The 24372-nt window shown below is 34.2% G+C and overlaps 1 protein-coding gene across 1 annotated transcript; it reads right to left on the bottom strand.

The window, feature by feature from the left end:
- Positions 1 to 574: 574 nt before the first annotated feature.
- On the bottom strand, positions 575 to 24101 carry RGS21 (regulator of G protein signaling 21). Its single transcript, XM_077886759.1, has 4 exons — positions 24091 to 24101; positions 19389 to 19465; positions 15280 to 15446; positions 575 to 778 (listed from the first exon to the last, which is right to left on the bottom strand). Exons 1-4 carry the CDS (start codon positions 24099 to 24101, stop codon positions 575 to 577), a joined length of 459 nt encoding a protein of 152 aa, XP_077742885.1.
- Positions 24102 to 24372: the final 271 nt, after the last annotated feature.

Here is a 24372-nt window from a genome sequence, read left to right as displayed (position 1 = left end):
CTTCAATTTTCTTTTTAATTCATCTGAAGGCTATAGCAGTTTAGATAATCACCACATTATTATGTGGCAGATCCTGATTAAAAGAACATAGCTGAATACACTAAAGGGAGGGTTGTGTTTTGGTTCAGAATTTCTCTTTTTACAGAAGTAAGGTTTTGAATAATGTAAATGGCATTTAAAATCATGTATATGGTGCTAAACAGGCTCCCACTCAGCAACATAAAGATATATATTTCTTGAATTCATAATGTCATGAGAATATCCACTTATGATTTAAGAGTATATTACATCTCTATTAAGTCCCTTGTACTCTCCCAGTAGGAGATTTCTAAGTACCTGATAAAATGAATAATTCTAAACAAATGACTTAAAAACTCAAGCTTCACATATAAAAAAAAGTATCCTTCTGCTAGAGTAAAGAAAAAAATGTTTTCTAAACCTTAGAAAAAAGCTTACATTGTTTTTGGATATTTAAAACATTCTAACTTTGAGTATAGTGATTAAGAGTTGATCTCTTCTGTCACTTGTTTTCTCCCAAATTAGTACCTGATTATTAGTTCATCATTTACCTTCTTTACAAGAAGGGGAGCCATTTCTTATGATTTCCAACCTGTTTGCTATTTACCAGTTTCTTATAAATCTCTGACTTTAGAAATCGAGGAAAAGAATCCTTGGCCATAAGACTATAGATTAACTTCTGAGCCTCATCAAAACATTTGAGAGTTGGTTCTGCAATATTCTTTGAGATGAGGTCCCTGGTACTGAAGTCAATGTTGATCTGTGGAAATAAGTTTGCATATCATTACATTAGTTTAATCAAGGAATACTTGGCTTATACAGTTGGTATATATATATATATATATATAGTTTGAATTTTTTTTTCTAAACACAAAGTTAATCCGATGCAAAACAGCAGAAAAGTCGTGCATTTTTTTTTTCTGGAATGTAGAACACATGTTTGGTTTAATTATTTTTCCTTTTTTTCAAAATATATTTTATTTATTTATTCATGAGAGACACACTGAGAGAGGCAGAAATATGGACAGAGGTAAAAGCAGGCTCCCGGTGGGGAGCCTGATATGGACTTAATCCCAGGACCCCAGGAACACGACCTGAGGCGAAGGCAGACACTCAACCACTGAGCCACCCAGTGACCTTTTCTTATTTTTAATGGAGAGGACAGTAAAAAAATGGTCTTTTTAGGAAGAAGCCAACAGCAAACTAAAGCATGCTGTATTCAAAGAGACTGACCAAAGACTAAAATCTAACTTGGGTGACTCAGTTGGTTAAGAGTCTGCCTTTGGCTCAGGTCATGATCTCAGAGCCTTGGGATGGAGCCCTGCATTGGGCTCCCTGCTCAAAGGGGAGCCTGCTTCTCCCTCTCCCTCTGCCTCTACCCCTACTGGTGTTCTCTCTCTCTCTCTCTCTCTCTCTCTCATACTCCCTCCCTCTCTCAAATAAATAAATAAAATCTTTTAAAAATAATTATTTTTTCTAGGTTGAGACAGCATTGACAGAGAACAGAGGTAAAGCCTTATTTTGAGATTATAAAAAAATGGCAAAGTGAAAAATCAAGCAAAATACTTCATCATTCTAAATTTATTTTCCCACAAATCTTTTTTTTTCTAGTACTTTAACTCTAATACCTATAATATACTTTCCATAGGCAGAACAATAACTAAAATTTAGTAGGTTGGCTTCTATCAACACATTCCCATTTTCCACACTTCCCCTTCTTGTTTCCCAGACAACATTGCTTTTCATTCTAATTTATGTTTCCTTTTGTTTGCCAAAATAAACCAAATAACATCCCCGTCTTCACTGACTCCCATGCCTTCCACAGAATAGACCTATATGTGTATGCATGTGTGCATGTGCATATCTCTGTCCCTACACCACTACCATATGTGAGTATCCTCTGTAAGGGCTAACACAGATCTATTACATTGGAATACACCATTCATCTACAAATTTGTAAAATGCCCCAAACCTTGTGAAGATACTTGTCCAACTCTATACATATTCCAGGATATATTCTGCTAAGCAGAAAATTTCGCATCCAAGTCGTCTAATTTAAATTGAAAATATTCATGAAGTGTAAAAGAAATTTGAATCTTAGAATTAAAAACTCAAGAAAGGCAGGTGCTATATCTGTCGTATTCATCCATCTATTTTTTGGCACTTAGCAGAATATCTACCACATAATAGGCAATCAATAAATATTTGTTGAATAGAATTAACATGTCTCTTGGCAAAATAGGGAGATTGTAAAAATGCCATAATTTGGGGGTCTGGTAAAAGAAAGACTATAAATGGCAATTTGTGCCTATTGAATTGAGGTTAAAAGAGGCGGACAGACCTATAATCAAACCTTCCCTCAGCTACTTACTTGCTATTCATATGAGTGAAGCAAGTTCTATAATTTATTTTAATCTTTGATTCCATGGTATAAAAAGGAATAATAATAGCATCAATCTTAAAGTGTAAAGTGTTTCAAGTACTAAATGAGATAAGTAATATCAAAATATTTTAATATTATTATTCCAGGAAGAAGAGAAGAAGAAAAAAAAACTTTTAATTTGAAAAGAATCAGAAAAAGAACACTATTTGTTCACAGATGTTTTTCCTAGGGATTTCAGCTACTGAGTAATCCCACATCTGCAACTTTATTCCCCTGATCATCCTCCTACATCCTCCATTAAAGTTTCAGGTCAAATGCTACAACTCCTGAAGGCCTTGAAATGTAGAATCAATTTTTCCTTCCTTCCTGTAGGAATATGGTGGAGGGCAGTGGAAAGACTTTGGGATAATTTTCTAATCTGTGCTCTAACAGTATCTTGGTGACCTTGGTTGAATATTTTACTATTTCTGAGGAATACTTCCTCATTGTTAAGTATTTCTTGACTGAGTTTTTATAAGAATTAAAATAAAATGATCCATACATTCATTGATTCCACAAATGTTTATGAGTATCTATTATGTACCAAATGCTTTCTATACTTGAGAAATGATAACTGGCAACTAAATAAATAGTATTATTTTAGAAATAAAGTTGAAGGATGAGAAGAAGCTAGTCCTCTAAGAGTCTGGGGGAGAAAACGTTTCTAGCAGAAAAATAACAAATTCAAAGTCCCTGATGTGACAAAGAATTTAGGTTCTGAAAAGCCACTATGCCTGGATGGCTAGAGCATAGGATGTGAGAAAGAAAGTTCCTGTAATGAGATTTGCCTACGAGTTTTACAGGGCTTACGTGCAGTGTAAGGAGTTCTTATTTTTCTCAGAAGCAACAGGAAGACACTGAAGGGATCTGAGGAGGGAAGTTCATGATGACATGTTTGAAACCCAATCCATTGCCTGCCTCATAGTGGGTGGCGATCAAGCTCCTGCAGTGTTTTTTAAACATCTAGGGTAGTCTGTTTCATAAATCCTATACTGTGTTGTGAGGATATGAGAATAAATGTTGCCTATTTCTTCCTTTCACTGTTGTGTAATGGTATCATCTACAATTTGCTTAACTATGTATTCCCTGTAAAAGTAAGTATAGCAATTTTTCTCATTTATCCATTGATGGGGCAGAGGTTTCACTGATAGCAGGGCTGGTATGTGCCTGGTACATAGTGTTGGCTTATTATTATTATATTTTATTTATTTTTAAAAGATTTTATTTATTTATTCATGAGAGACACAGAGAGAGAGACAGAGACATAGGCAGAGGGAGAAGCAGGCTCCCTATGGGGAGCCTGATGTAGGACTCGATCCCAGGACCCCGGGGTTATGACCTAAGACAAAGACATATGCTCAGCCACTGAGCCAACCAGGTGCATCAAGATTTTATTTATTTGAGATAAAGCGAGAGTGAGAACAAGAGCAAGAGAGAGAATGAGGAGGGGGGACAGAGGGAAAGGGAAAAGTAGGCTCTCCACTGAGCAGAGAGCCTGACTCGGGCTGGATCCCAGGACCCTAGGATCATGACCTGAGCTGAATGCAGACTCTTAACCGACTGAGCCACCTAGGTAACCCAGCTTATTATTTTAATCAGAAATGAATATGTGCAATAACTCCCTATTTCCTAATTAAAAAAATATAAAACCTTGATTTTGACATTCATGGCCTTTACAACATAATCCTAACTTACACATTTTTTTTTCTCCTCTATGTGTGCCCTGTATTTTTACCAAGCTAGACACTTTCCCTCAAATTCCTTGTATTTTCCCCACCTATCAACATTTTTTAGTCTGTCTGTAAGTCACTTCTTTTACCAAGTCATTCACAGGTTTTTATGTCCATGAGGCTATATTCAAGTAATATCTACCCTGTGAAGTTTATGTGTGGATTGTTTTCCTTTTAGACCCGTCCAAGAATTTTGTGTTACTTAGACTATATTTACATTTTGTCCATCCTTCTCTATGCCTTGCACCATGTAAGGACTCAATAAATATACACTGCATAAGTAAAGTGAAAAAAAAGTTTCTATATTATTAAAAATCATGTTTAAATTTTAAAGAGAACTATCCCATTTCAACTTAATACTGGTAAACTAATATTTATTAAAATAGATGAAACTTGTATTTCTGATTTATCCCTCTCATTTTTCTAACTTGTCTGTTTTCCTACCAAGGAACTGCCAGCATCAGCTATGATAGCTGAGTGATGAGCAGATATACTAATCCCAGGAGATAATTAGTAGTCTTATGAGGCTGTGTCTTGGCAATTCAGCTTAATGTCAGTGACAAAACATCACACCCACATGTTTGTATAAATGTCATTATTTTTCTCCAAGTTCTTCAAGCTTGAAACATAGGAATCATCTCTGACACCTCTTTTTTCTTTGATCTCTTTCTCTATTTTTCCCTCATTTGCCTTATTATTTTGTAATTTCACAATGGCCCTTTTCATTTTCACTCTTCTTTCTCCCTTTAGCCTTTTATAATGGAATCTCTTTACCAAATTCTGAAATTTGCCTCTAGTCTGATACCTCTTCTTAACAATATCTTTCCCTTCTGAATATGTGAAATCATAACTATATCAATTTCACCAAAATATCACTAACAGTATATGAATATTCAGCTGAAAATCCATTATTTTTTATAACATAAACTGTAAATATCTTACCTTGGCATTTGAGCTTCCTCATACTCAGACTTCAATGTGTCGTTTCAAAATCATCTACTTTCCTTAGCAGTATCTATAAAACTAGTCTACACTCTGTTCCCAAAGCAAATCTGGTACCTACAGCTTGTTTATGCTGTTTTCACCATCTAAAATCCCTTTCGCCCCCACAATTTTATTCTGTACAGATTCTCCTTATCCTCTATGATTTAGCTTAAGTTGAATATCCTCTGAGAAGCCTTCCTTGGCCACAGAAGGAAAGCCACTATAAATTCTTTGTCATTATATATTATTTTGATTTATAAATCTTAATAAATTTGATTCCTTACTTAAACAAATTTAGATACAAAGGCTTCTTTTAGTATTAATTATTCAGTCTGATTATCAGAGAAAGATTTGTCACTACAAAGGAAATTCAATAGTTCATGACATGAAATTAACTTGTTTTTAATGTATTAGTTGTCTTTTCCCCTATCTCTTTTGCTAATTCCCTTTTTCTCTGCATGCCCCTCAAAATATGAGCAAAGCAGCTATGCATTCTCTCAGTTCTATCCCAAGTCTCTCCCTAGATTTTTTTCCTTGGTTACTCTATCTTTTTCCCTGGCAAAATATTTGAACACTGGCATTATCTCTAAAATAAGCATAATGATATTTAAGCATGATTATTTTGACTGTCAATAATGCTATTATTTATTAAACTATTAGTACTGATATACTATCTTTCTATGGCTACTTTATGTCACCTATGCACAATTATATGATATGCAATATTATTATCCCTATTTTTCTGTGAAAAACATTAATATGTATCTGAGAAAGTAGGTTTTCATTTATAGCCATTCCTAGAATTTATTTATTTGAAATATCGTATTGAGTAGGTGCTTAGAGATTGTGTGAGGGATCTGAAGATACAAAGGTAATTAAAGTGAAAAGTCAATCAAGAAGACAGATTTTGAGAAAGCAATCCAGAGGAAAAAATATGCTTTCTGAAGGAAATGAGATTTTAAGAAGGCTTTCAAAGTATTGTCACAAATATAGATAGATTGAGGAAGGAATTTACACAGGGGCAGGTAAGCTGACAGAAGCCCAGTGGTTTATGAGAGGAGGAAAGGCAAGAACCTGGAAAGGAATGAAGGTACCAGATCACATGACACCTTGTAGATTTTTTGGTAAGGAATTTTTACTTAACCTGAGAGCAATGGGAAGAATTTTAGTAAGGGCATGATGTAAACACATGTTTGAAAAAAAACATATCACTGGTTTCCATGTGGTGTAATAGCTGGGTTTGGATAAAAGGAAGAAAAATGAGAAAATCTTACCAGAAGTTCAGGTGGGCAGTGATGATGAATGTGGCTGTGTAATGTCACAGGGATTGGTGGGAAGTGTGTAGATTTTAAAGATATCTAGAAAGTATACCGGATGGATCTTGTGACTGAATAGTGTGCTGGGATGAGGGACAAAAACTTTACAAATGGCTGGATTTTAGCAATATTCTGAAGAATGAGATGACAGAAAGTGTTGCTGGAATGGACATAGGGAATCAGTTGGAAGAGAATCAAGGATGACTACCAGTTATTTATCTAGAGCAAATTAAAAAAGAGTTGCCATTAAGTGAGATGGGGAGACTCAGGTAGAAGAAAGTTTTGAACAGAATTATCAGTGCTCAGATTTGAATTTGTTAAGTTTGAGCAGCTCTTTTAAAAATATGGGACCTTGGGCACCTAGGTAGTTCAGTTGGTTATGCATTTGCCTTTGGCTCAGGTTATGTTTCCCTGCTCAGTGGGGACTCTGCTTCTCCTCCTTGCCCCTGGACCCCAGATGATGCTCTCTCTCCCTCTCATTAAATAAATAAGTAAAATCTTTGAAAAAAAAATATATGGGACCAGAGGAAATCATTAGGAGAATGAATGTAAGCAAAAATTAAATGAGGATTGCTTTCCCTCATTAATAGTGTCTGTTGGGTTATGAATCAAATAGCAGAAGAAATTGCTAAAGAGCAGTCAGTAAGGAAGGAAGAAATCAAATACTAGAAGTCAATTGAAGATAGTATTTCAATTAAGAGAGAGTGATCTATTTTGTTAAATACCCCCTGAGAAGCCAATTTGGGTGAGGTGTGAGAATTAGGCTATCAAAAGTGCCTTGTCTTCTCAAATCCCTTAAAATTTCAGTAACTGGAAAAAAGTGAAGATGTTAGGCTAGATAGATAGATAAATTTCTCTAAAAGAATCAGTGCTGGAGGCATGTCTTAAGCTGCACCCTCAACTTTGCCTTCATCTCAGCTGTGATTTTTGATTGAGTTCTACCGGAAGACATGTGTAAATTCCTATCTCAAAAAGTAAGACAGGAGATGTTGAGTGAGGAGTAGATCAAAGGTAAGATCCCATCAGGAGGTGACCTGAAGCTGCAGCCTCTCCAGTTGTATGGTATTGAGGCATTCTGAACCGCTTGGGAGTTACAGGGAAGCTTAGACTTTGCTGCGCAAAATCTTAGGTTCAGAGCCTGGGCTGGACAGTGTATCAGCTAAGGAAATAAACAGTTATATTACTTGCTAATATGATAGTTACTTGCATTTTGTTTGTGTGGATACACTTTAGTTTCAAGGACTCTGAGAAATAGAATATTTCCTTTGCTTATTTTTTTCAAAAGATTATGAATTATCTTAGATATCTGAGCCCACTGTGCTGTCAATCTCAGGAAAGAATTGTGATTCTTACCGAATGACAGTAGAGATGTCATCACAACCATTTAGAGGCTTTTAAATTCTGTCAATTTTGAAAAGGCCTTGACACAGGTGACATTGACAGCAATCCATTACATTAAAATGTCTGCCTTCTGAATGATGTTTGAGGTAGTTGTTTAAAAACAATTTTATTCTAAAGATCCAGAATATTTTAATACTCATGTGATTTTGTTAACTATAAAGTGTGCCAGGCAAATTCCCCTTTACTACGCCAGCAGTTTTAAATCTTCTTGGTTTTCAACAAATTACTCTATCAGAAAGAATACATTTTAAAATGTACTAGTTGGCTTTCCTGTGACCCTCCACTCTGCTTTCTATATTCTTTACATAATTTGAATGAAAAGTTTTCAATTGTGTTTTCACATTCAAATTAGATAGCCTTTTCCTCATTTAGAATGGATAGTGTGGCAAGAGACTGCCATCACGCACAGGGTGTGTGCACGCGTATGTAAAACATCTGACTAAAATGGAGCAAGCAGCATCTTAGACCTCATTGTACAACAGAGCTTAACAATTAAAGCCCCCTATAATCATGTTTTTGGTTACATAATTCTATTTAATCTCCATGAACATCTCTTGTATTGCTTCATTTCTGGCATCATTAAAGGAAAACGAATATTCTGAAATATGTTCTTAAGGGTGGCTATTAAAACTGAGAATGGCAAAGTTTGTAACATCTAGATGGAATCCATGCCTGCAACAGGACTTTATCCTTTTGTTCTTAATGCTCTTAGAGACAGAAATGAGTGACACGAGTTGGGAAGTAGTGTTAACATCTCAAATAGGGCAAAAGAAACAGAAGAAATCATAACATATGCAATCACACAAATTGCTGAAAATAGATGTACATAATGTATATGGGTAATGTATATGGATTGCTAAAATAGATGTACATACTGTATATGGATTGCTAAAAATAGATGTACATAAGCAAAAACTATCTGGAGTAGCTGGAAGGGAGTTAGATTGACTGGTTGCATTCCCCAACCCAAACATGCTTATCCAAGATTAGTTTCAGTAGCACAGAGACACACAGAAGTTCAAAAAACAGCCGAGTGTCTTCTTTTTTGAGTTGAAATACAGCAACCCATTTTTCAGAGGGCCAAAGTGATACTGCAAATTATTTAGAACAAATACTCCTGAAACTCTTTTCCCTCTTAATGCCATATTTGAATCTAAACTTCATGGTTTAAGAAGTTCTACAAATTAACGAGAATATGAGAAGAGAAATAAAGCTTTTTGACAGAAAAGAAGATAGACTCTATGCACCAAGATAATTTTATGCTTTTGCCTTTAGCAAAACATCAATGTCCCCAGGCTATATTACAAACATTTAAAAATAAATAGTAGATCTAGAGAAAGGAATTTGAAACCTAAAAGCGTAGGCTGTAGACCTCTCTCCTCATGATCTTTTGTATCTTTATGACTGCAAGGCTCATTATTTTTTCTCTAGGGCTCAGTTCATTTCACCTGTACAATGTGGATGATTGCAATACCTCTCTAAGATAGTGACCATGATGGTCAGATGACATAATCTACATAAGAGCATTGTGCAGATGTTACGTATAGTTTTTCTAGATTCTCCTTTCTCTTCCTTTACCTCTCTTCCTCCTACCCCTTTTCCTTCTCATGCTTCTCAATCTCTTCCTTTTTCTCTTCTCTCTTTTTCAGACCCTTTATTTTAAGATGAAATGAATAAGGAGGAGGAAATTATTGGGATCCAGGAGGTGCAGCTGCCTCACTTTACACTCTGAGGCATAGATTGCTAGGCTTTCTTCTCTACTGGACTAGCCTTCTAGGCACTGGCTGGTCCATTGTTTCACTTCCTCTTCCTTTTCTATCCTTCTCCCCCATTGTCTTCTTTTTCTTTATATTCCTATTTCTGGTCAAAGCTCACAAATTACTTCTTTTGAGGTACACCTTCTCATCCACTATAATTTTTTTTTTTATATTTTATTTATTTATGACAGATACAGAGAGAGAGAGAGGCAGAGACACAGGCAGAGGGAGAAGCAGGCTCCATGCACCAGGAGCCTGATGTGGGATTTGATCCCGGGTCTCCAGGATCACGCCCTGGGCCAAAGGCAGGCGCCAAACCGCTGCGCCACCCAGGGATCCCTCATCCACTATAATTGAATTTTCCTGTTGCATGCTACTGCATCACCTGTGTTTCCCTATCACGACTCTCATGAAAGTATATTGTAATTTTTTTAAAGATTTTATTTATTTATTCATGAGAGACACAGAGAGAGAGGCAGAAATATACATAGAGGAAGAAGTAGGCTCCCCGCAGGGAGCCGGATGCAGGACTCCATCCCAGGACCCTGGATCATGACCTGAGCCAAAGGCAGATGTTCAACCACTGAGCCACCCAGGTGTCCCTTGCAATTATTTTTTAACAAAAATAATAAAAAATATTTTTAACAAAAAACCTCAAAATGGTTAGCTTTATCTATTCAGAGTATCTGTCTTTTTCTTGTCTGCACCAGCACATTTCCTAGCATATGCCAGACACTTAGTGATCAGTGTATGAAAAGTTAGGAAATTAATAAATAAACAGACTCATTCTATTTGGAGATAATTCAAGAGTTGGGGGCCACTGTTGATAAAAAACAATTTGTGGGGCCAGATAAAAATATCAACATGTTGGGGAAGGGGCACTTCAAACTGCAAAGAAAAAAATTGAATATAAGATTAAGAATATAAAATCAGCATGACAGTAATATCAAGAAATCCTTCTAAGTGCCCATGTTTGTGAGCTTCTTTCTACCAATAATTCATATACCTAATTCCTTTCCTTGAGATTCTGGTTAAAGCTGACCTTATTTAAAATAAAGACCTTATGTCAACATCTTGTCTCACTACTCTTCAATCATTATATCCTTCTAGGTATAATGCAAAAAATTTCCTCTGTAACTTTTTTTTTTTTGCACTTAATCATTTATTGCTTTGGTATTTTTTCCTAGTTCCATAATTTTCATTTTTTACCCAAATAGCTTTAAAGTTTCTCTTGAGCCCAACCATAGTTTCAACCTATTTTATTTTCTTGCATTTCCTTATCGAGCTGCCTGGTTCACACAACATATTGCATTATATTTAAGTGTTTTTAAAATCTGTTCTCTTGACTAAACTGAGCTTCCCATCCATGGGGGTACTTTATCTTATAAGGAGGTGAATAGTAGGCACAGAATAAGCATTTACTGATGTGAAATAAAATACATCAATAAATAACATCATACTGCCTTAAAAATAAAAGTTAAAAAGAAGACATAGATATTTTAAAAAGTGTCCTGCACATACTCATTAAGATGCCTTCTCCTCTATGACTATAGTTTCTTTTTTATGAGTTATGGTGTCTTCATATTTAATAAATACATTTAAGAATTGAGTATTTCATACTAATATTCTTTGACTTTAAAAAACTGCCAATGTATTTGCTCCTGGATTGGTGATAATATGCAGTTGAATTTATATAATTTTAAACATTACATTGTTTTTGATTTGGAACATTTTCTACTCTCACAGAATGGCAATCAACATAAATATAAACATTTTTCTCTCTAATCACAGATTTTCCATCCTGACCAATTTCCTTTTCAATATAAAGAAATTACACAAATCTATATAAATTATATAAATATAACATGAATATTTAAAATCTGTTAGTGTTTTCACTAATATGAAAATCTTATTTGAAATATTTTGAACAGCTCCATTCTGTTGAAAAAGAGTAATATTCTTTTCTCAACATTTCCAAGTAATATGAAATTAGCGGCCCAAATGGAAGGGAGAATAACTAAAAGTTTAAGAATTTCTTTAACACCTACGGGTTCTTATTGTGTGCAAAGTAGAGGCACTTTAAAAAATACTGCTTGTCTAATAATTTTCTCATTTTCAAATCACTTAAAATACCAGCTTTGCTTTTTTTTTCTCCTCAGTATTTTCTTCTGAAACTAAGTATAATCCATTCAATGAGTAGCTCTTTTTATCTGAAACTAGTGATTTGCTAGCATGTTCTTCTAATGGTTATTTTCAGGTTGAAACTATAGCCCTTACAGTGACTTGTTTAAAAAAAAAAAAAAAGAAAGGGATTACAATTTCTTAAAAGCTGTTCTGCATGATATAAACCATAGACACATATTCTCATTCATCATCCTCATGTGTCCTGTGTGGGTAATGTGTTTGGTTCACAGATGAATTAGTAGATGGGATACTGAGGCTCAGAGAGATAAAACAGTTTATTCCAAGATTACAGGATTTGAATTTAGGTCAAGATATCTCTAAACTTCCAATTTTCTACTATATTGCACTAGCTCTCTATTAGTGTAGAAACCAGAGAAAAGGTAATGCTGTAAGGAAAAGGGCATAAAGTCTAGTTACCATTATCATTTCTCATAGAGACCTAAAAGTTCAATTTTTGTTATTGTTCAGTGTGCTGTCTCTGCCTGTTAGAACAGGAAATTGAGAATCATTAGTAATGCCAATTTATAGACAAGGATTATTTGGTAAATTTAGTATAGTCTAATTGTAAATTGTCTACTTGCATCAATTAAAAATTAAGTTATGTTAGCAATTTTATAGATGAGGAAATAGACACAAGCAGTTGAGAAGAAAATAAATAGGAGTTAATAGACACCTGGATAACATGACTTTGCTATTGTTCTTTACTTTAGGATTTTTCTACCAGGAAAATTGGTTGTGATTTTGATTCTTTAAGAGTCACTTATACAGCTATAATTGAATATGGAAAAATGGATAATATTCTTATATAAATCTCATTCTTGAATTAATCTTTTTACTTATGAAGATCGTGTTTTCCAGCTTCCAGACCAAAAAAATGATCTTGTCACGTTAAGATTGCCTAGTAGATAAACCTAGAATACTTCCCATCCTTTCTTTATCTTTACCACTGCCTATGCAAAGTCATCCTCCACTTCTCATTAGCAATATCAAAATGTTTGTAATTTTCAGAAACACTAAGGAACTTTGTACCTCCATGTTATATCACTGTTTCCTTAGTCTGAAATATTTTTTCATTTGCTGTCTTGATATTACTTTTCTCATGACCTACATTTTCATGTGTGAATCACCCTGAAAATGCATCCCTTAACTCTCCACATGTAATCACTTTTCCAGTGTGCTAATAATGAACTTTAAATGTGGCTTTATTATTATATTGCTTATTGTGTATTTGACTGATTTGATTACATGTCAGTCTGTCCTTCTCTGTGACTTCAATGTGGGGACAGGCACTCAAAAAATCAGTTTAATGAGTCAACATACTCACAATTGTATTATATTTAACATACAGCTGATGGACTACAGAGAAATACTTTGATGACTAGTTGGTATATGGGAGCCAAATACCAATGAGTAATTTGGGTAGTGAAATTTAGTAATCTGCTGAACTGGAAACAACTAATGCTAAATAATAGGAAAGATAGTGACTACTTCAAATGTATATCTATATATTTCTTTGTTTTCAGTAAATTTTGTCATATTTAATAATAATATTTTTAGATACTTCAAGGAGAAGATATAATCTATTAGTTGCAAAGCAGCCATAACTTAATTATATACTACTTAGTCAAATTAATTAGATGGACAAAGTATAAAAAGCCATAAAAATCTTATATCCTAAAATAATTGTGCTATTTATTTAAATTATTACCATATAAATTTATTTTGGAAGAAAAGATTAGGAAACTATACAAAACTATTTTGTCAAAATTGGTAATTTATTATATAAGATTGAATTCAACTATAATTAAAAGATAACATTTCTTATTAGAAGACTTCATGCAAAATGTTTGAGAATGTTATTCTAAACAATCACTATTAATTAGCTGAATTCATACAGAAGAAAAAAATCTGGCTTTCAAATCAATATCACAATAAATAGGATATCTTTAGAGCTGATTTCAAGGCCTTTTAGGGAATGACACATTAATCAACTTGACAAATCTCATATACTATATTTTCAATTTTCCAGAATTATTTATTGATTCTTAGATGGTGACTGGGAAATTAATGTTGAAATAGCTCCACAGCAGTTAAAATTCTTTACCCTACCTCCCCTGCCCCCATGAATTCCTTTGGTAGCTCATATGTCTGTAGAGTTACACTAGCCAATGTAGGCAGCAGTAATTAATGTCAATTAAAACTTGAACTATTGATACAGCCACTTAATGTTCTAATTTCACCTATTCTATTCTTTGTCCACATAAGTATAATAACCCTTCTCAAACTATAAATCCTTTTTTCTTAAATGTTTGATTTATTTATTCATGAGAGACACACAGAGAGAGGCAGAGACACAGGTAGAGGGAGAAGCAGGCTCCATGCAGGGAGCCTGACGTGGAACTCATTCCCAGGACCCCGGAATCACACCCTGAGCCAAAGGCAGACGCTCAACCACTGAGCCACCCAGGTTCCCTCAAACCATAAATCCTAATTTTAGATCAGAAAATATGATAACTCTCCCCTAAGAGCAAAATTGATGTTTTTGCCTCTGCAGGAAAGATGACTTGTACTGGTAAGTTATGTTTGGTACTAGTAGTGCAATGTAGCTTTCTGTTTACTACTTATGCACTAAAATTCTTAGCTTATCTGATATGTTCAGTGAGGAATTTAAATAATTTTAAACTACAAATTGCTTAAATTTTAAATATTAAAATGTGGAGATGATCAAGGTTTTGGTTCTGGGAAGGAAATCAAATATAAATGAGATGTTATACACACTGAATCCTTTTTTGAGGGATGGGTATTATCAGTCATCCCAGGTTTCTCTAAGGCCATTTCTACTTCCTGATCTTAAAGCAGCACAGGTGGATCATGATCACCAGAAACTTTGTCTCACACTTTTGGCTCATTTTTACCATCAAAGAAATAAAGGTAAGCAAACCCTTCTTTTGGAAAGTAAGACATTACATACCATAATGTGGACATCCAAAATATTAAAAATTAAGAATTCATGCTATTGGTTAGTAGTTGTATTTCTCCCCACATATTATTCTTAATTTTTACATAAATTATTCTATTCTAGAATTCTTATCCCATGTTGATCACCATGATTTGCAGAAGGATAAACGAAAGTGAACTTGCAATACAAGAACACATTTAAGTAGCATTTCTATAGGGTTAACTTTAGAGTGAGTTAATTAAGATAATAGACACTATTTTCAAAAGTCTGTATGTTGTGTTAAGGAAAAAATTATGGTCATATCTGGCACATAGTAGGTGTTGTAACATATTTGCTAAATCAGTAAAAGATAGAATCATCTTAAGGCACTTCTGTTGGAGTTTACAGACATTTTCTATTTGATTACATAGCAACAATTTGATTTCCTTTCAGATGGATTTAGTGTCTTATAATTGGGAGCAGATTTGCTAGGAGATGAATATTCACTATCTTAGAATATTTTACTCACCTCTTTAGGGGCATCAGCTTCAATGAATTCAGAATAAATCATCTTGGCTTTAGAAGCAATTTTTTCTGCACTTTCTGTTTTTTTGAAGTCTTCACAGGCAAGCCAGAACTCAACGTTTTCTTCACTAAACTCTGATTTTAGAAATGTTCGAAAAGCATCCAAACCAGCTATAAAATATAAAAGAAAAACTATGGTATATCACGGGTACAATATACATAACCAACATGAATACATTGTATAATAATGAGCATTTACTGAGTATTCAGTGGCAAATATTTATCATCCATCTGTAAGTTATATATCTTTGTTTTTAAGTTTGGAAACCTTATTTTGGATCAATAATCATAAAAATAAAATATTCTTATCTCTATTTTCCAATTAGCTCCATTAACAAAGAAAACCTGTACTTTTTCTTTCCAGATCTGAAACACCTAGGAGCTAGGTTTAGAGGAAAGTGTTTTTTTTTTTTTTTCCTTAAGATTTTATTTATCCATGAGAGACACAGAGAGACGCAGAGAAAGAGGCAGAGACACAGGCAGAGGGAGAAGCAGGCTCCATGCAGGGAGCCTGACATGGGACTCCATCCCAGGACTCCAGGATCACGCCCTGGACTGAAAGTGGCGCTAAACCACTGAGCCACCCGGGCTGCCCCTAGAGGAAAGTTTTGATGGCAATTACTTCACAGGAAATCCATGGGCTTAGTTTTATACATAAACTCGATGCACTAAGCCCAAATCAAGTTAATGATGTTATACTAACTTTATAGTAAGGATATCTTTGTTGCTATGAGTTGGTGAGGAAACACAGGTTGATACTAGGGAGTTAGATTGTGTGGGTTCAGACTCAAAGCAAAGAAGGAATGACTGGCATTTGTTAAATTTGAGCAAATATATTGGCCAATTCTAATCTTTAAACCAAGAAAATAACCAGCAAGATACTTGGGGAGAATGTTTCTCCCCTTTATGTGGTGATAGGCAATTTTAAGTCAATAAAGGGAATAAATGAGCTTTTCTCCAGTGTTGCCCTAAGCAAAATGTGCCCCATTTTCCCTCATAGTACCTGTCTAACTTAGCCTATGCATGGTGTTTCTCTCCTGCTCCCAGATATTCTCCTGAGCTTGCATTTCTCCAGAAACTTTAGACTACTTACCTGCAGGCTTGTTTACTTTGTCTCGATTTGCATGTGCTATTTCTTTTAAATTTCATAGCAGAGATAGTGCTTTGCAGGCTGTGATTCCCATAGGTCCTACTGCTCCCAATTATTTGACTTTCAGCCAAATTTACACAAGTATTATTCCCATTTGAGATTATGACTACCTGTTTAGACTATCCCTTTCTTTATTTTCCTCATCAAAATATGGCTTGCAATATTCTTCTTTAGTATACCAAGAGCTCATTTGAGAAGGTAATTCTGGCTAAATCAGTTTAGGGACGAGTAGGGTTAGGAGTGTGCTTCTAGTTAGATAGCAGGTTAGAAAGGTTATTATCACATTCCTGCAGTTGAATGGACTAAGGCAGTACCTTGAGTTCATATTATTTGGTTTCACAGTTTGCACCTTTCTGAGGTCAATATCTGTTTATCAGTGAGACAATGGATCTCTCTTAGAAGGAAAATACACATCAGCACTTTTGCCTCAGGAGAGATTTGCCTTCCAAAACATTGGTGGCTTTTCTCTTCCATCTGCCACGAGGGCCCCTTTGCATGTGCTCAAAACAGCTCTTCCCTGACTACATACTCAGAGATCTGAACCTTTTGGTTCCAAAGTAGGTAAAAATAAGCTTCTGGAGGATCAAGGGAAAGAGAAAATGAACTAGTAGAAAAGAAAACATGAGAGAAATTTATGGAAAAGGGGCCAAAGTCAGCTGTTTGCAGGTTGCTGCAGGTGAGAAATAAAGTGATTTTAGTGAGAGAAAATAGAAAAGGCTTCAGGGAGCAAGATTAAAGCATCAAAAACATTGGGAAATTAAAAATAGATTTAATAATTTTTATTATTCAAAATAGAGTTGAAATAACAAGTCATTGCAAAAGGTTATCAGGTACCAATTAAAATTCTCAGTAGAAATATTGGAGAGTGTAGATGTCGTTAATATGTGAGCACTATAAAAAATTCAATTAACTGCACATTTATTGCATTTAAAAATACATCCAAGAAGCTTCTGTGACACAAATTTAGGTTATAAAAATCCTTTTAGTAACACTCAATTAAAATTTCCATGGGTTTTGTCTGAACAGTGATGAATTTGAGGGTTCAAAACAGAATTTACGCTAAAATCTATTTTATATAGAGGATAAAGTATACTTTAGTGATACTGAAAGAATGTTGTAGATTCCTATCTGGCAATATTTTATGTGTATCATTAAGGCATATGAGGCTTCCTCCCAATGAGGATTATCTAAATGCATCCATGAGAGATGGGAAGTAGGAGATCAAGAAATTTATTATTTTCTCACATCTTGCAATTTTAATGAAGGACTACTTGGAGATAATAATTATCAAATTCTTTCCCCCTCCTGTCACTTGGTTTGAGATACAATGGAACAGAGAAAACAGCTAAAATGAGCTAGTTATCTCTGTCTTGGACACACTATTTTATTGAACTACGCTTCTATTCTCTATATACAATTTGAATGATCAAAATATTTCATGTGACTTTGGAATAATATGCTCCATGCAATTAAAATGATATTCTCTGAGGACAGTCTCTACAGAATGGAATGGCTACTGGTTATGCTCAACGGGGCTGACAAGTGGAATGAGCACTAGGTATTGAAACCACCATGAGAGCCTATACACAGTATCTGCAAGACATAGCCCCAAGTCGACTTAACAGATAATTTAGTAAGTCATTTAGCTGTATAGAGCATTAAAAGCATTTTCAAATTTTCAAGCTATTTTTCTGGTATTATAAAAAGCAAAAACCAAACAGCTGCTCAAATAAATATGTGACTTTTTATGTGGGGATGAAATAGAAAATCTCAGGAGGTTTGCAGATGAAAACATTTGCCTTTAGCCTGACATCTTCCGTGCCTCTGTTTGGTGGTGCTGTCCCCTAGAACTCCTCCACTCAAGCCAGCCAAGTCACCCCCTGCAGAGATACTTTCTCAAGGCTTTTAGTAAACCTGATTTGTCCTACTGGTTACATACTTAAGTAAAAAAGAAACATGCCATTTAAAACTTAAGAAAATGCAATTTCATATCTTTGATGACTTTAGTATGTCCTTAGCTGGATTCTAGGAATGATGTGGATTATTTTAATGTCTATACTTTAGGAATTAATTATTTAAGAATCATAAAATCAGAATAATTCTGTCTAATTCAATCTAATTTTGTATATGAATGAATAGCCATGAAGAATTCACCCAACTTTATTATGTAAACTTTTCTAATATCCTGATATTGACTTTACAAATTTAAAGTAGACATTCCATTTGATTAGTACCAACAATATTAAATATTAAACATTTTTAAATACATGTCTCTGTAGTGCCATTCCTTTTTCCCCCTGTATCAGATAAAACTCTTGTAAAACAGAATTATCTATAACAGAAACAGAAATTCCAAATGACTACTTTGATCAAATTCCAGGATATTTTATTTATTGAAAATAAAAATACCTTCTTGAGCCACTATTAAATATAAATACACATCTGCACATGTACATATTAATACATTAAATATGTTTTTGTTTTTGCTAAAAATGAGAATGTCAGTTGAAATAGTTTAAAAAACTGTTTTTTTAGCTCCTAAGACATGACAAAACAAGTGATTTATTTAAATTTTAAACTTTTCAATAGTTTGTTTCTTTCAACTTGTAACAAGAATAGTCATCATAGATACATCAAATGATAATGAATCTAAGAAAATGACAAATTTCTTATTTCCTGTTTGGGATTTTCTTTTTGTATTAATGTTTGGAGTTTATATAATCATGTCTTTTTTTAGGCCCAACCTAATTCCATTTGGATTTGAGACCCATACAAATTTGTGTGACTGTTGGGAATCTCATGCTTCAAAAAATGACCAAACTCATGTTCTATAATGACTACAACTTTTAGAATTTAATGATTTACTATTAATCATTACATTTTAAAACTTAGTTGGGTCTTACCTTGGTTGGTTAAAAGTGTGTCCATATTTTCAGACCATGCCATTGTGTCTGTTGTTGGTGACCTGTAGAAACAACATCTACCCTTGACAATAGCATTGTGATCTTTTTCTTCTATAACCTATAGTAATATTTGAGTTATGTGTATTTGTTTAATTACATAATTTTAAAGAACTTTGCATCATTAATCAAACCGCAAAAGGTCAACAAAAATTGTATAATGTTTTCTACACTGGACAGCAATAGCTATATAGAATGGTATATAGTTTGACATCAGCAAATTACTTATTAATCTAGCTTATAATGTTATTAATATTTGCAAATTCTTACCTTCCAATAAAGGCATAAGGGAAATATTGCTCATGGTTCTACGAAGCATAGTGAATTTCTTCTCCTCAACTACATTTTTTTAAGATTTTATTTATTTATTCATGAGAGACAGAGAGGGAGGCAGAGACATAGGCAGAGGGAGAAGCAGGCTTCTCACGGAGAGCCCAATGTGGAACTCGATCCTGGAACCCTGGGATCATGCCCTGAGCCAAAGGCAGATGCTCAACTGCTGAGCCACCCAGGTGTCCCACAACTATAAATATTTTGATTGTTAATTTATGTGGCATTACTCTGATCTATTCCTGAAAAGTTATCATGATAACAATAGTGACTTAGAAAATAATTCATTTTCTAAGTTTTCATGGTATATAAAATTATACACGTCATAATTAGATATCTCAAAAAAGCTTAAAAATTTTCAATTAAGAATTTCTAACATGTGATGATCTTAAAAGTGTTTATTTATAGTATTTTGAGAAATCTTTACCCCACTCTGAGACAGCCTTTATTTCTCCTCAGACTGGTATGCTTCCAGTTCTGGGATGATTTATTTAAATATAAGAATCTGTCAGGACAGAGTAATATCTTTTCCAAAGCAGTCAAAAAATTTATAGACTTAAGTCTTCTGAAGAAGGTATACTTTTGGGGATGTGATGTAGAAATAGTAAATCAGGTTTAAGATATAAACTTTCTGAGATGCAAATATATCATGCATTATTCCCCTTAATAAACTAAGATTCTGATGAGATAAGCTCCTATCCATAGAAAGCATCTGCTACCTAGAAAAAAAAATTAGATTATGTATCTGTGAAGTGCAAATGACTTACATGTGGAAAGGGATGAGCTAATTGAAAATTTTTATTAAAATGATTGATGAGAAAATAGAAAGCATCTCATATTTAGTCACTTTTATAAAATTTTACCTTTGCATATCAGGGTGACTGATAAATGCACTGCATTTAAATGTACTACATGAAGCGATCGCTATGCTTTTACCTTGTATTACTTCTTGTAATTTGCTGCTGTTTTTATTATTTGTGTTGGGATTGATTGTGCTCCCCTCTGCTGTTGCAGATCTGGTTGTATTTTCAGATAATAGTTGTCCTTATAGAGGGTACAGAGAGGGGGCTCTCTGACTGGGAATTCATTTTACTCTCTTCCATTACTTATATTTCCTGTCTGAAGCTTTCTTCCCTGGTGGTGGACAGCTGACTTCCCTTTCTCTCTTGACTTACTAAATCTTAGGGATGTAAGATTTTCTGGGAAACCATTTTGAAATAGTGTTTTCTCGTTCAGATGGACATAAAAATAATTTAAAATGCACATGTTTAAAAATATCTGTATTTGAAGATTGGTTTCTGGTGGTTAACAGAGTATTCATATTACAAACCATTTAGTATAAGTGAAATATATGTTACTGAACAGAGCAGTGAGGAGTTTTGAGCCCAAGCCTGGCCACACAGTATACCCATTTTGAATGAGAAAAAGCCACCAAAAAAAAAAACAAAAAAAAAAAAAACAAAAAAAAAAAAACACAGAAAACCAAACATAAACAAAACCACTGAGAAACAATCTAGGTGAAAAGGATTCAGGGATGAATATACACTTCCCCATTGTATAGGCTATCTGATGATAGGAATAAATATTATTTTCTACTACCAAGAGTAGTTATGTCTGGTCCAAAAATGTTTGTTGAACATATAAACAGATAATGAATGAATGGCAAGATCCCAAATAGTGGCAGGTATTAAAACTTTCAATGGAAGCAGTGCAATGGCTTTCAAGATGCTGGCAGGTGACAGTGATAAGGTTATTGAAGGTTAGAGCCAAATTACATTAGCTTCAAAGGGTGTGATTAATGGTGGAGGGAAGAGGAGACATGATGTGAAAGTATCAAGGGGAAGCATGGACCTCACTCTCATCTCTGAGGGATGAGAAATTGGAGGAAATGGACAACATCCACTCTAGAAGGCATTAGAGCAAGCAAGTCTTGTCATTTAGGAAGAGCCAAAATTTGCTCACGCCCCAAAAGATAAAGGAATATTCAGTGAAGTCTTTATTAGATGTAAAGGAGTCTTTTAGGAATGGAAGTATTTAAATAAATGGTAGCTATTCTTGGTACCTTTATTGATGTGGAAAACAGTAAAAACAAAGTCTGGGAAATGGTGTAAAATCAAGGAAAAAATTTTAGTGTTTTGAGTTAGAGAGATATACTAGAATATTGTTTTCTATAGATAGAGAATATTATAGGTAATAGAATTAGAGATACTTGGATATTCTAGCATTATTTATGGCCCACCAAATGCTTCATTATTATAAAAGGAAAATCTACCCTTCGGCTCTCTGAAGGAATACGTCTGCTGGTGTGTGATAAATTCTGGAATGCTCTCAGCTCACTATTTTCTAACCAATTTCAAGTTTCATTTGAAAGGTTTCATATCAACTACCTGATATGAGGGAGAGTTGGTGGCAATGCAGAATTCACTTTTCTGAAGCTAGGTAAGATGCAACTATTTTAAAGAATAATGTTCTTAATTTGTTGTTTAAATTTTTATATTCTGGGTTGATTTTATATTTATAATTCTGTGGAAGAGTAAACTGTTGTTATATATGAATAAACTGAAAGAATATTTTTACTAGCATCAAAAGGTACAACAATGTATTATTGAATGTTCACAATCTATACCATACTGTTAGGGATGTCATATACTTTGCCTTATTTAATTTTGCAAATGACAGTCTGTTTTAATCCTACTGTTACCAGTGAATAAGGAGCCTCAGAGATGCTAATAATTGGTGCAATATCTTGCATATACTAATGGGCAGTTGGAATTCAAACACAGGTGTGTCTCCTTATAACCCAAATTATTCTTACAATTCTTCCTAGAATGAGTCAATATACATAAGCACTAGTGTACTTTGCTCACGTTCTGGAACATTTATAATGAATACTTTGAAAATGCCTTTTCTGTAATAGTTTATTGCTTTTCACATAAACATTTCCTGTAAATAATAGCTGGATTGCAGTAATTGAGTATTTGATAGAAAGTCTTAAGATAGATTCTTAAATCTTGTACATTGTCAAATGAAAATAGGACACTTCTTATGTTAGATTTGAGTGAGAAATGTATCTTGTGTTTTAAAAAATGTACCTACAGGGCTGCCCGGGTGGCTCAGCGGTTTAGCGCCGCCTTCAAGGCAGGGTGTGATCCTGGAGACCTGGGATCGAGTCCCACGTCTGGCTCCCTGAGTGGAGCCTGCTTCTGCGTTTGCCTGTGTCTTTGCCTCTCTCTCTCTCTCTGTGTGTCTCTCATGAATAAATAAATAAAATCTTAAAAAAAATACAATAAAATAAAAAATGTAACTACATAATTTTTTTTTTTTTTTGTAACTACATAAATGTTAAAGAAACTATTGAATTCAAATTGGGGGAGAAAAGAAGGTGGTCAATTTAAAAATGTACTGACTTGGTTAAATTTTACGTGGTATGTGTTATCTTAAATAAATCGATAATGTGGCACTCTGTTATCTCTTTCTCTCTCTTTTTCTTTTTCTTTTAGTTGTAACTAACAGAGCTTTTGTCTGATTCTTCTCATTTGGGAGTGTATGTGCATTTCCTGTATAATTGTGATGCATAATCAGAGTAACTTTTCATATGTGTATGATTTGCCATGAAAATTCACTGTGTATCTGGAGCCAAAATTGCACTTAGTGTTTCATGGGGTTTTGGCTAATTTCCTTTCTGTTTCCTTCATTAAGCACGTGCCATCAAGGCCAGCAGTCCCCATATTATGTGTCCGGAGAAGAGCCAGGCCAGATGGGAACTGCGTGAAAACTACCAGTTATCTTGCTAATTGTGCCAGCTAGAACCAGTTGTATTGCATTAAAAAATGTGGAATCCAACAACTTAGCGGTTCACACTCAATTAGCAGTGTGCTGGAGAATGGGAAATTCAAGCAAGGAATCCATGTGCTCCAGGAAGTGACAGCTGCTTCCTTACCCAGCATTTAATATGTGTTTTCAAATTTCTTAATAAGTATTACAATAATGAATAACTTTTGCAAGGATCATTGATATCTTTTGTCTCAAACTTTAACATTTAATAATTTTGAAGTTTCACATAAAAAAAGAGCTCACTGTTTCTTCTCCCTTGTATAACCTTTCTTTAGAATTAACTGCAAAAGCAAGTCATGAATTGTTGACATATTTTAGAAAAGAAGAAGAAATCAATAGAGAAAGGGGAAAAATAAATCAGAAAGACAACAATTAGCATATTTATCTTAAATGAAGGAAACAAAACATCGAGACTAATGAAGGCTCAAGTGTTTCATTTGTACATCTTCTGAGATAAAAATAGCTTTAAATAGCAACTCACTTCACTGGCATTTTTCGTTCCACTGTCTGACTGTCACAGATGATGCCGAATTTCTTTTTCTGACTGATCTTCAAGCTGAAGGTAATGTGACAGCAGGAACATTACAATTAGTATGCAAATACCTATCCCCTGGGTTACAAATTGGCATTCTTTAAATCATGCTATGCTCAGCTTTTTTTATTTTGTTGTTAACTTCACTGGTCAAAACACTTAAACTTCTAAGTAACAAATAACTCTCTGAATAAATGTGACATTTCTCTGAGTCTGTGGCATAACTGAAAT

Source organism: Canis aureus, chromosome 38 (assembly GCF_053574225.1).
Source record: "Canis aureus isolate CA01 chromosome 38, VMU_Caureus_v.1.0, whole genome shotgun sequence".
NCBI classification, from domain to species: Eukaryota; Metazoa; Chordata; class Mammalia; order Carnivora; family Canidae; genus Canis; species Canis aureus.
This window is presented reverse-complemented; position numbering and strand designations above follow the sequence as displayed.

What these genes read in the sequence shown, in the direction of transcription:
- RGS21 (XM_077886759.1), bottom strand. An exon ending in CACACTTTTAACCAACCAAG is followed by an intron (nt 15,447 to 19,388) that starts GTAAGACCCAAC and finishes TATATTTTATAG; the next exon opens with CTGGTTTGGATGCTTTTCGA. An exon ending in AAGCTGATGCCCCTAAAGAG is followed by an intron (nt 779 to 15,279) that starts GTGAGTAAAATA and finishes TTATTTCCACAG; the next exon opens with ATCAACATTGACTTCAGTAC.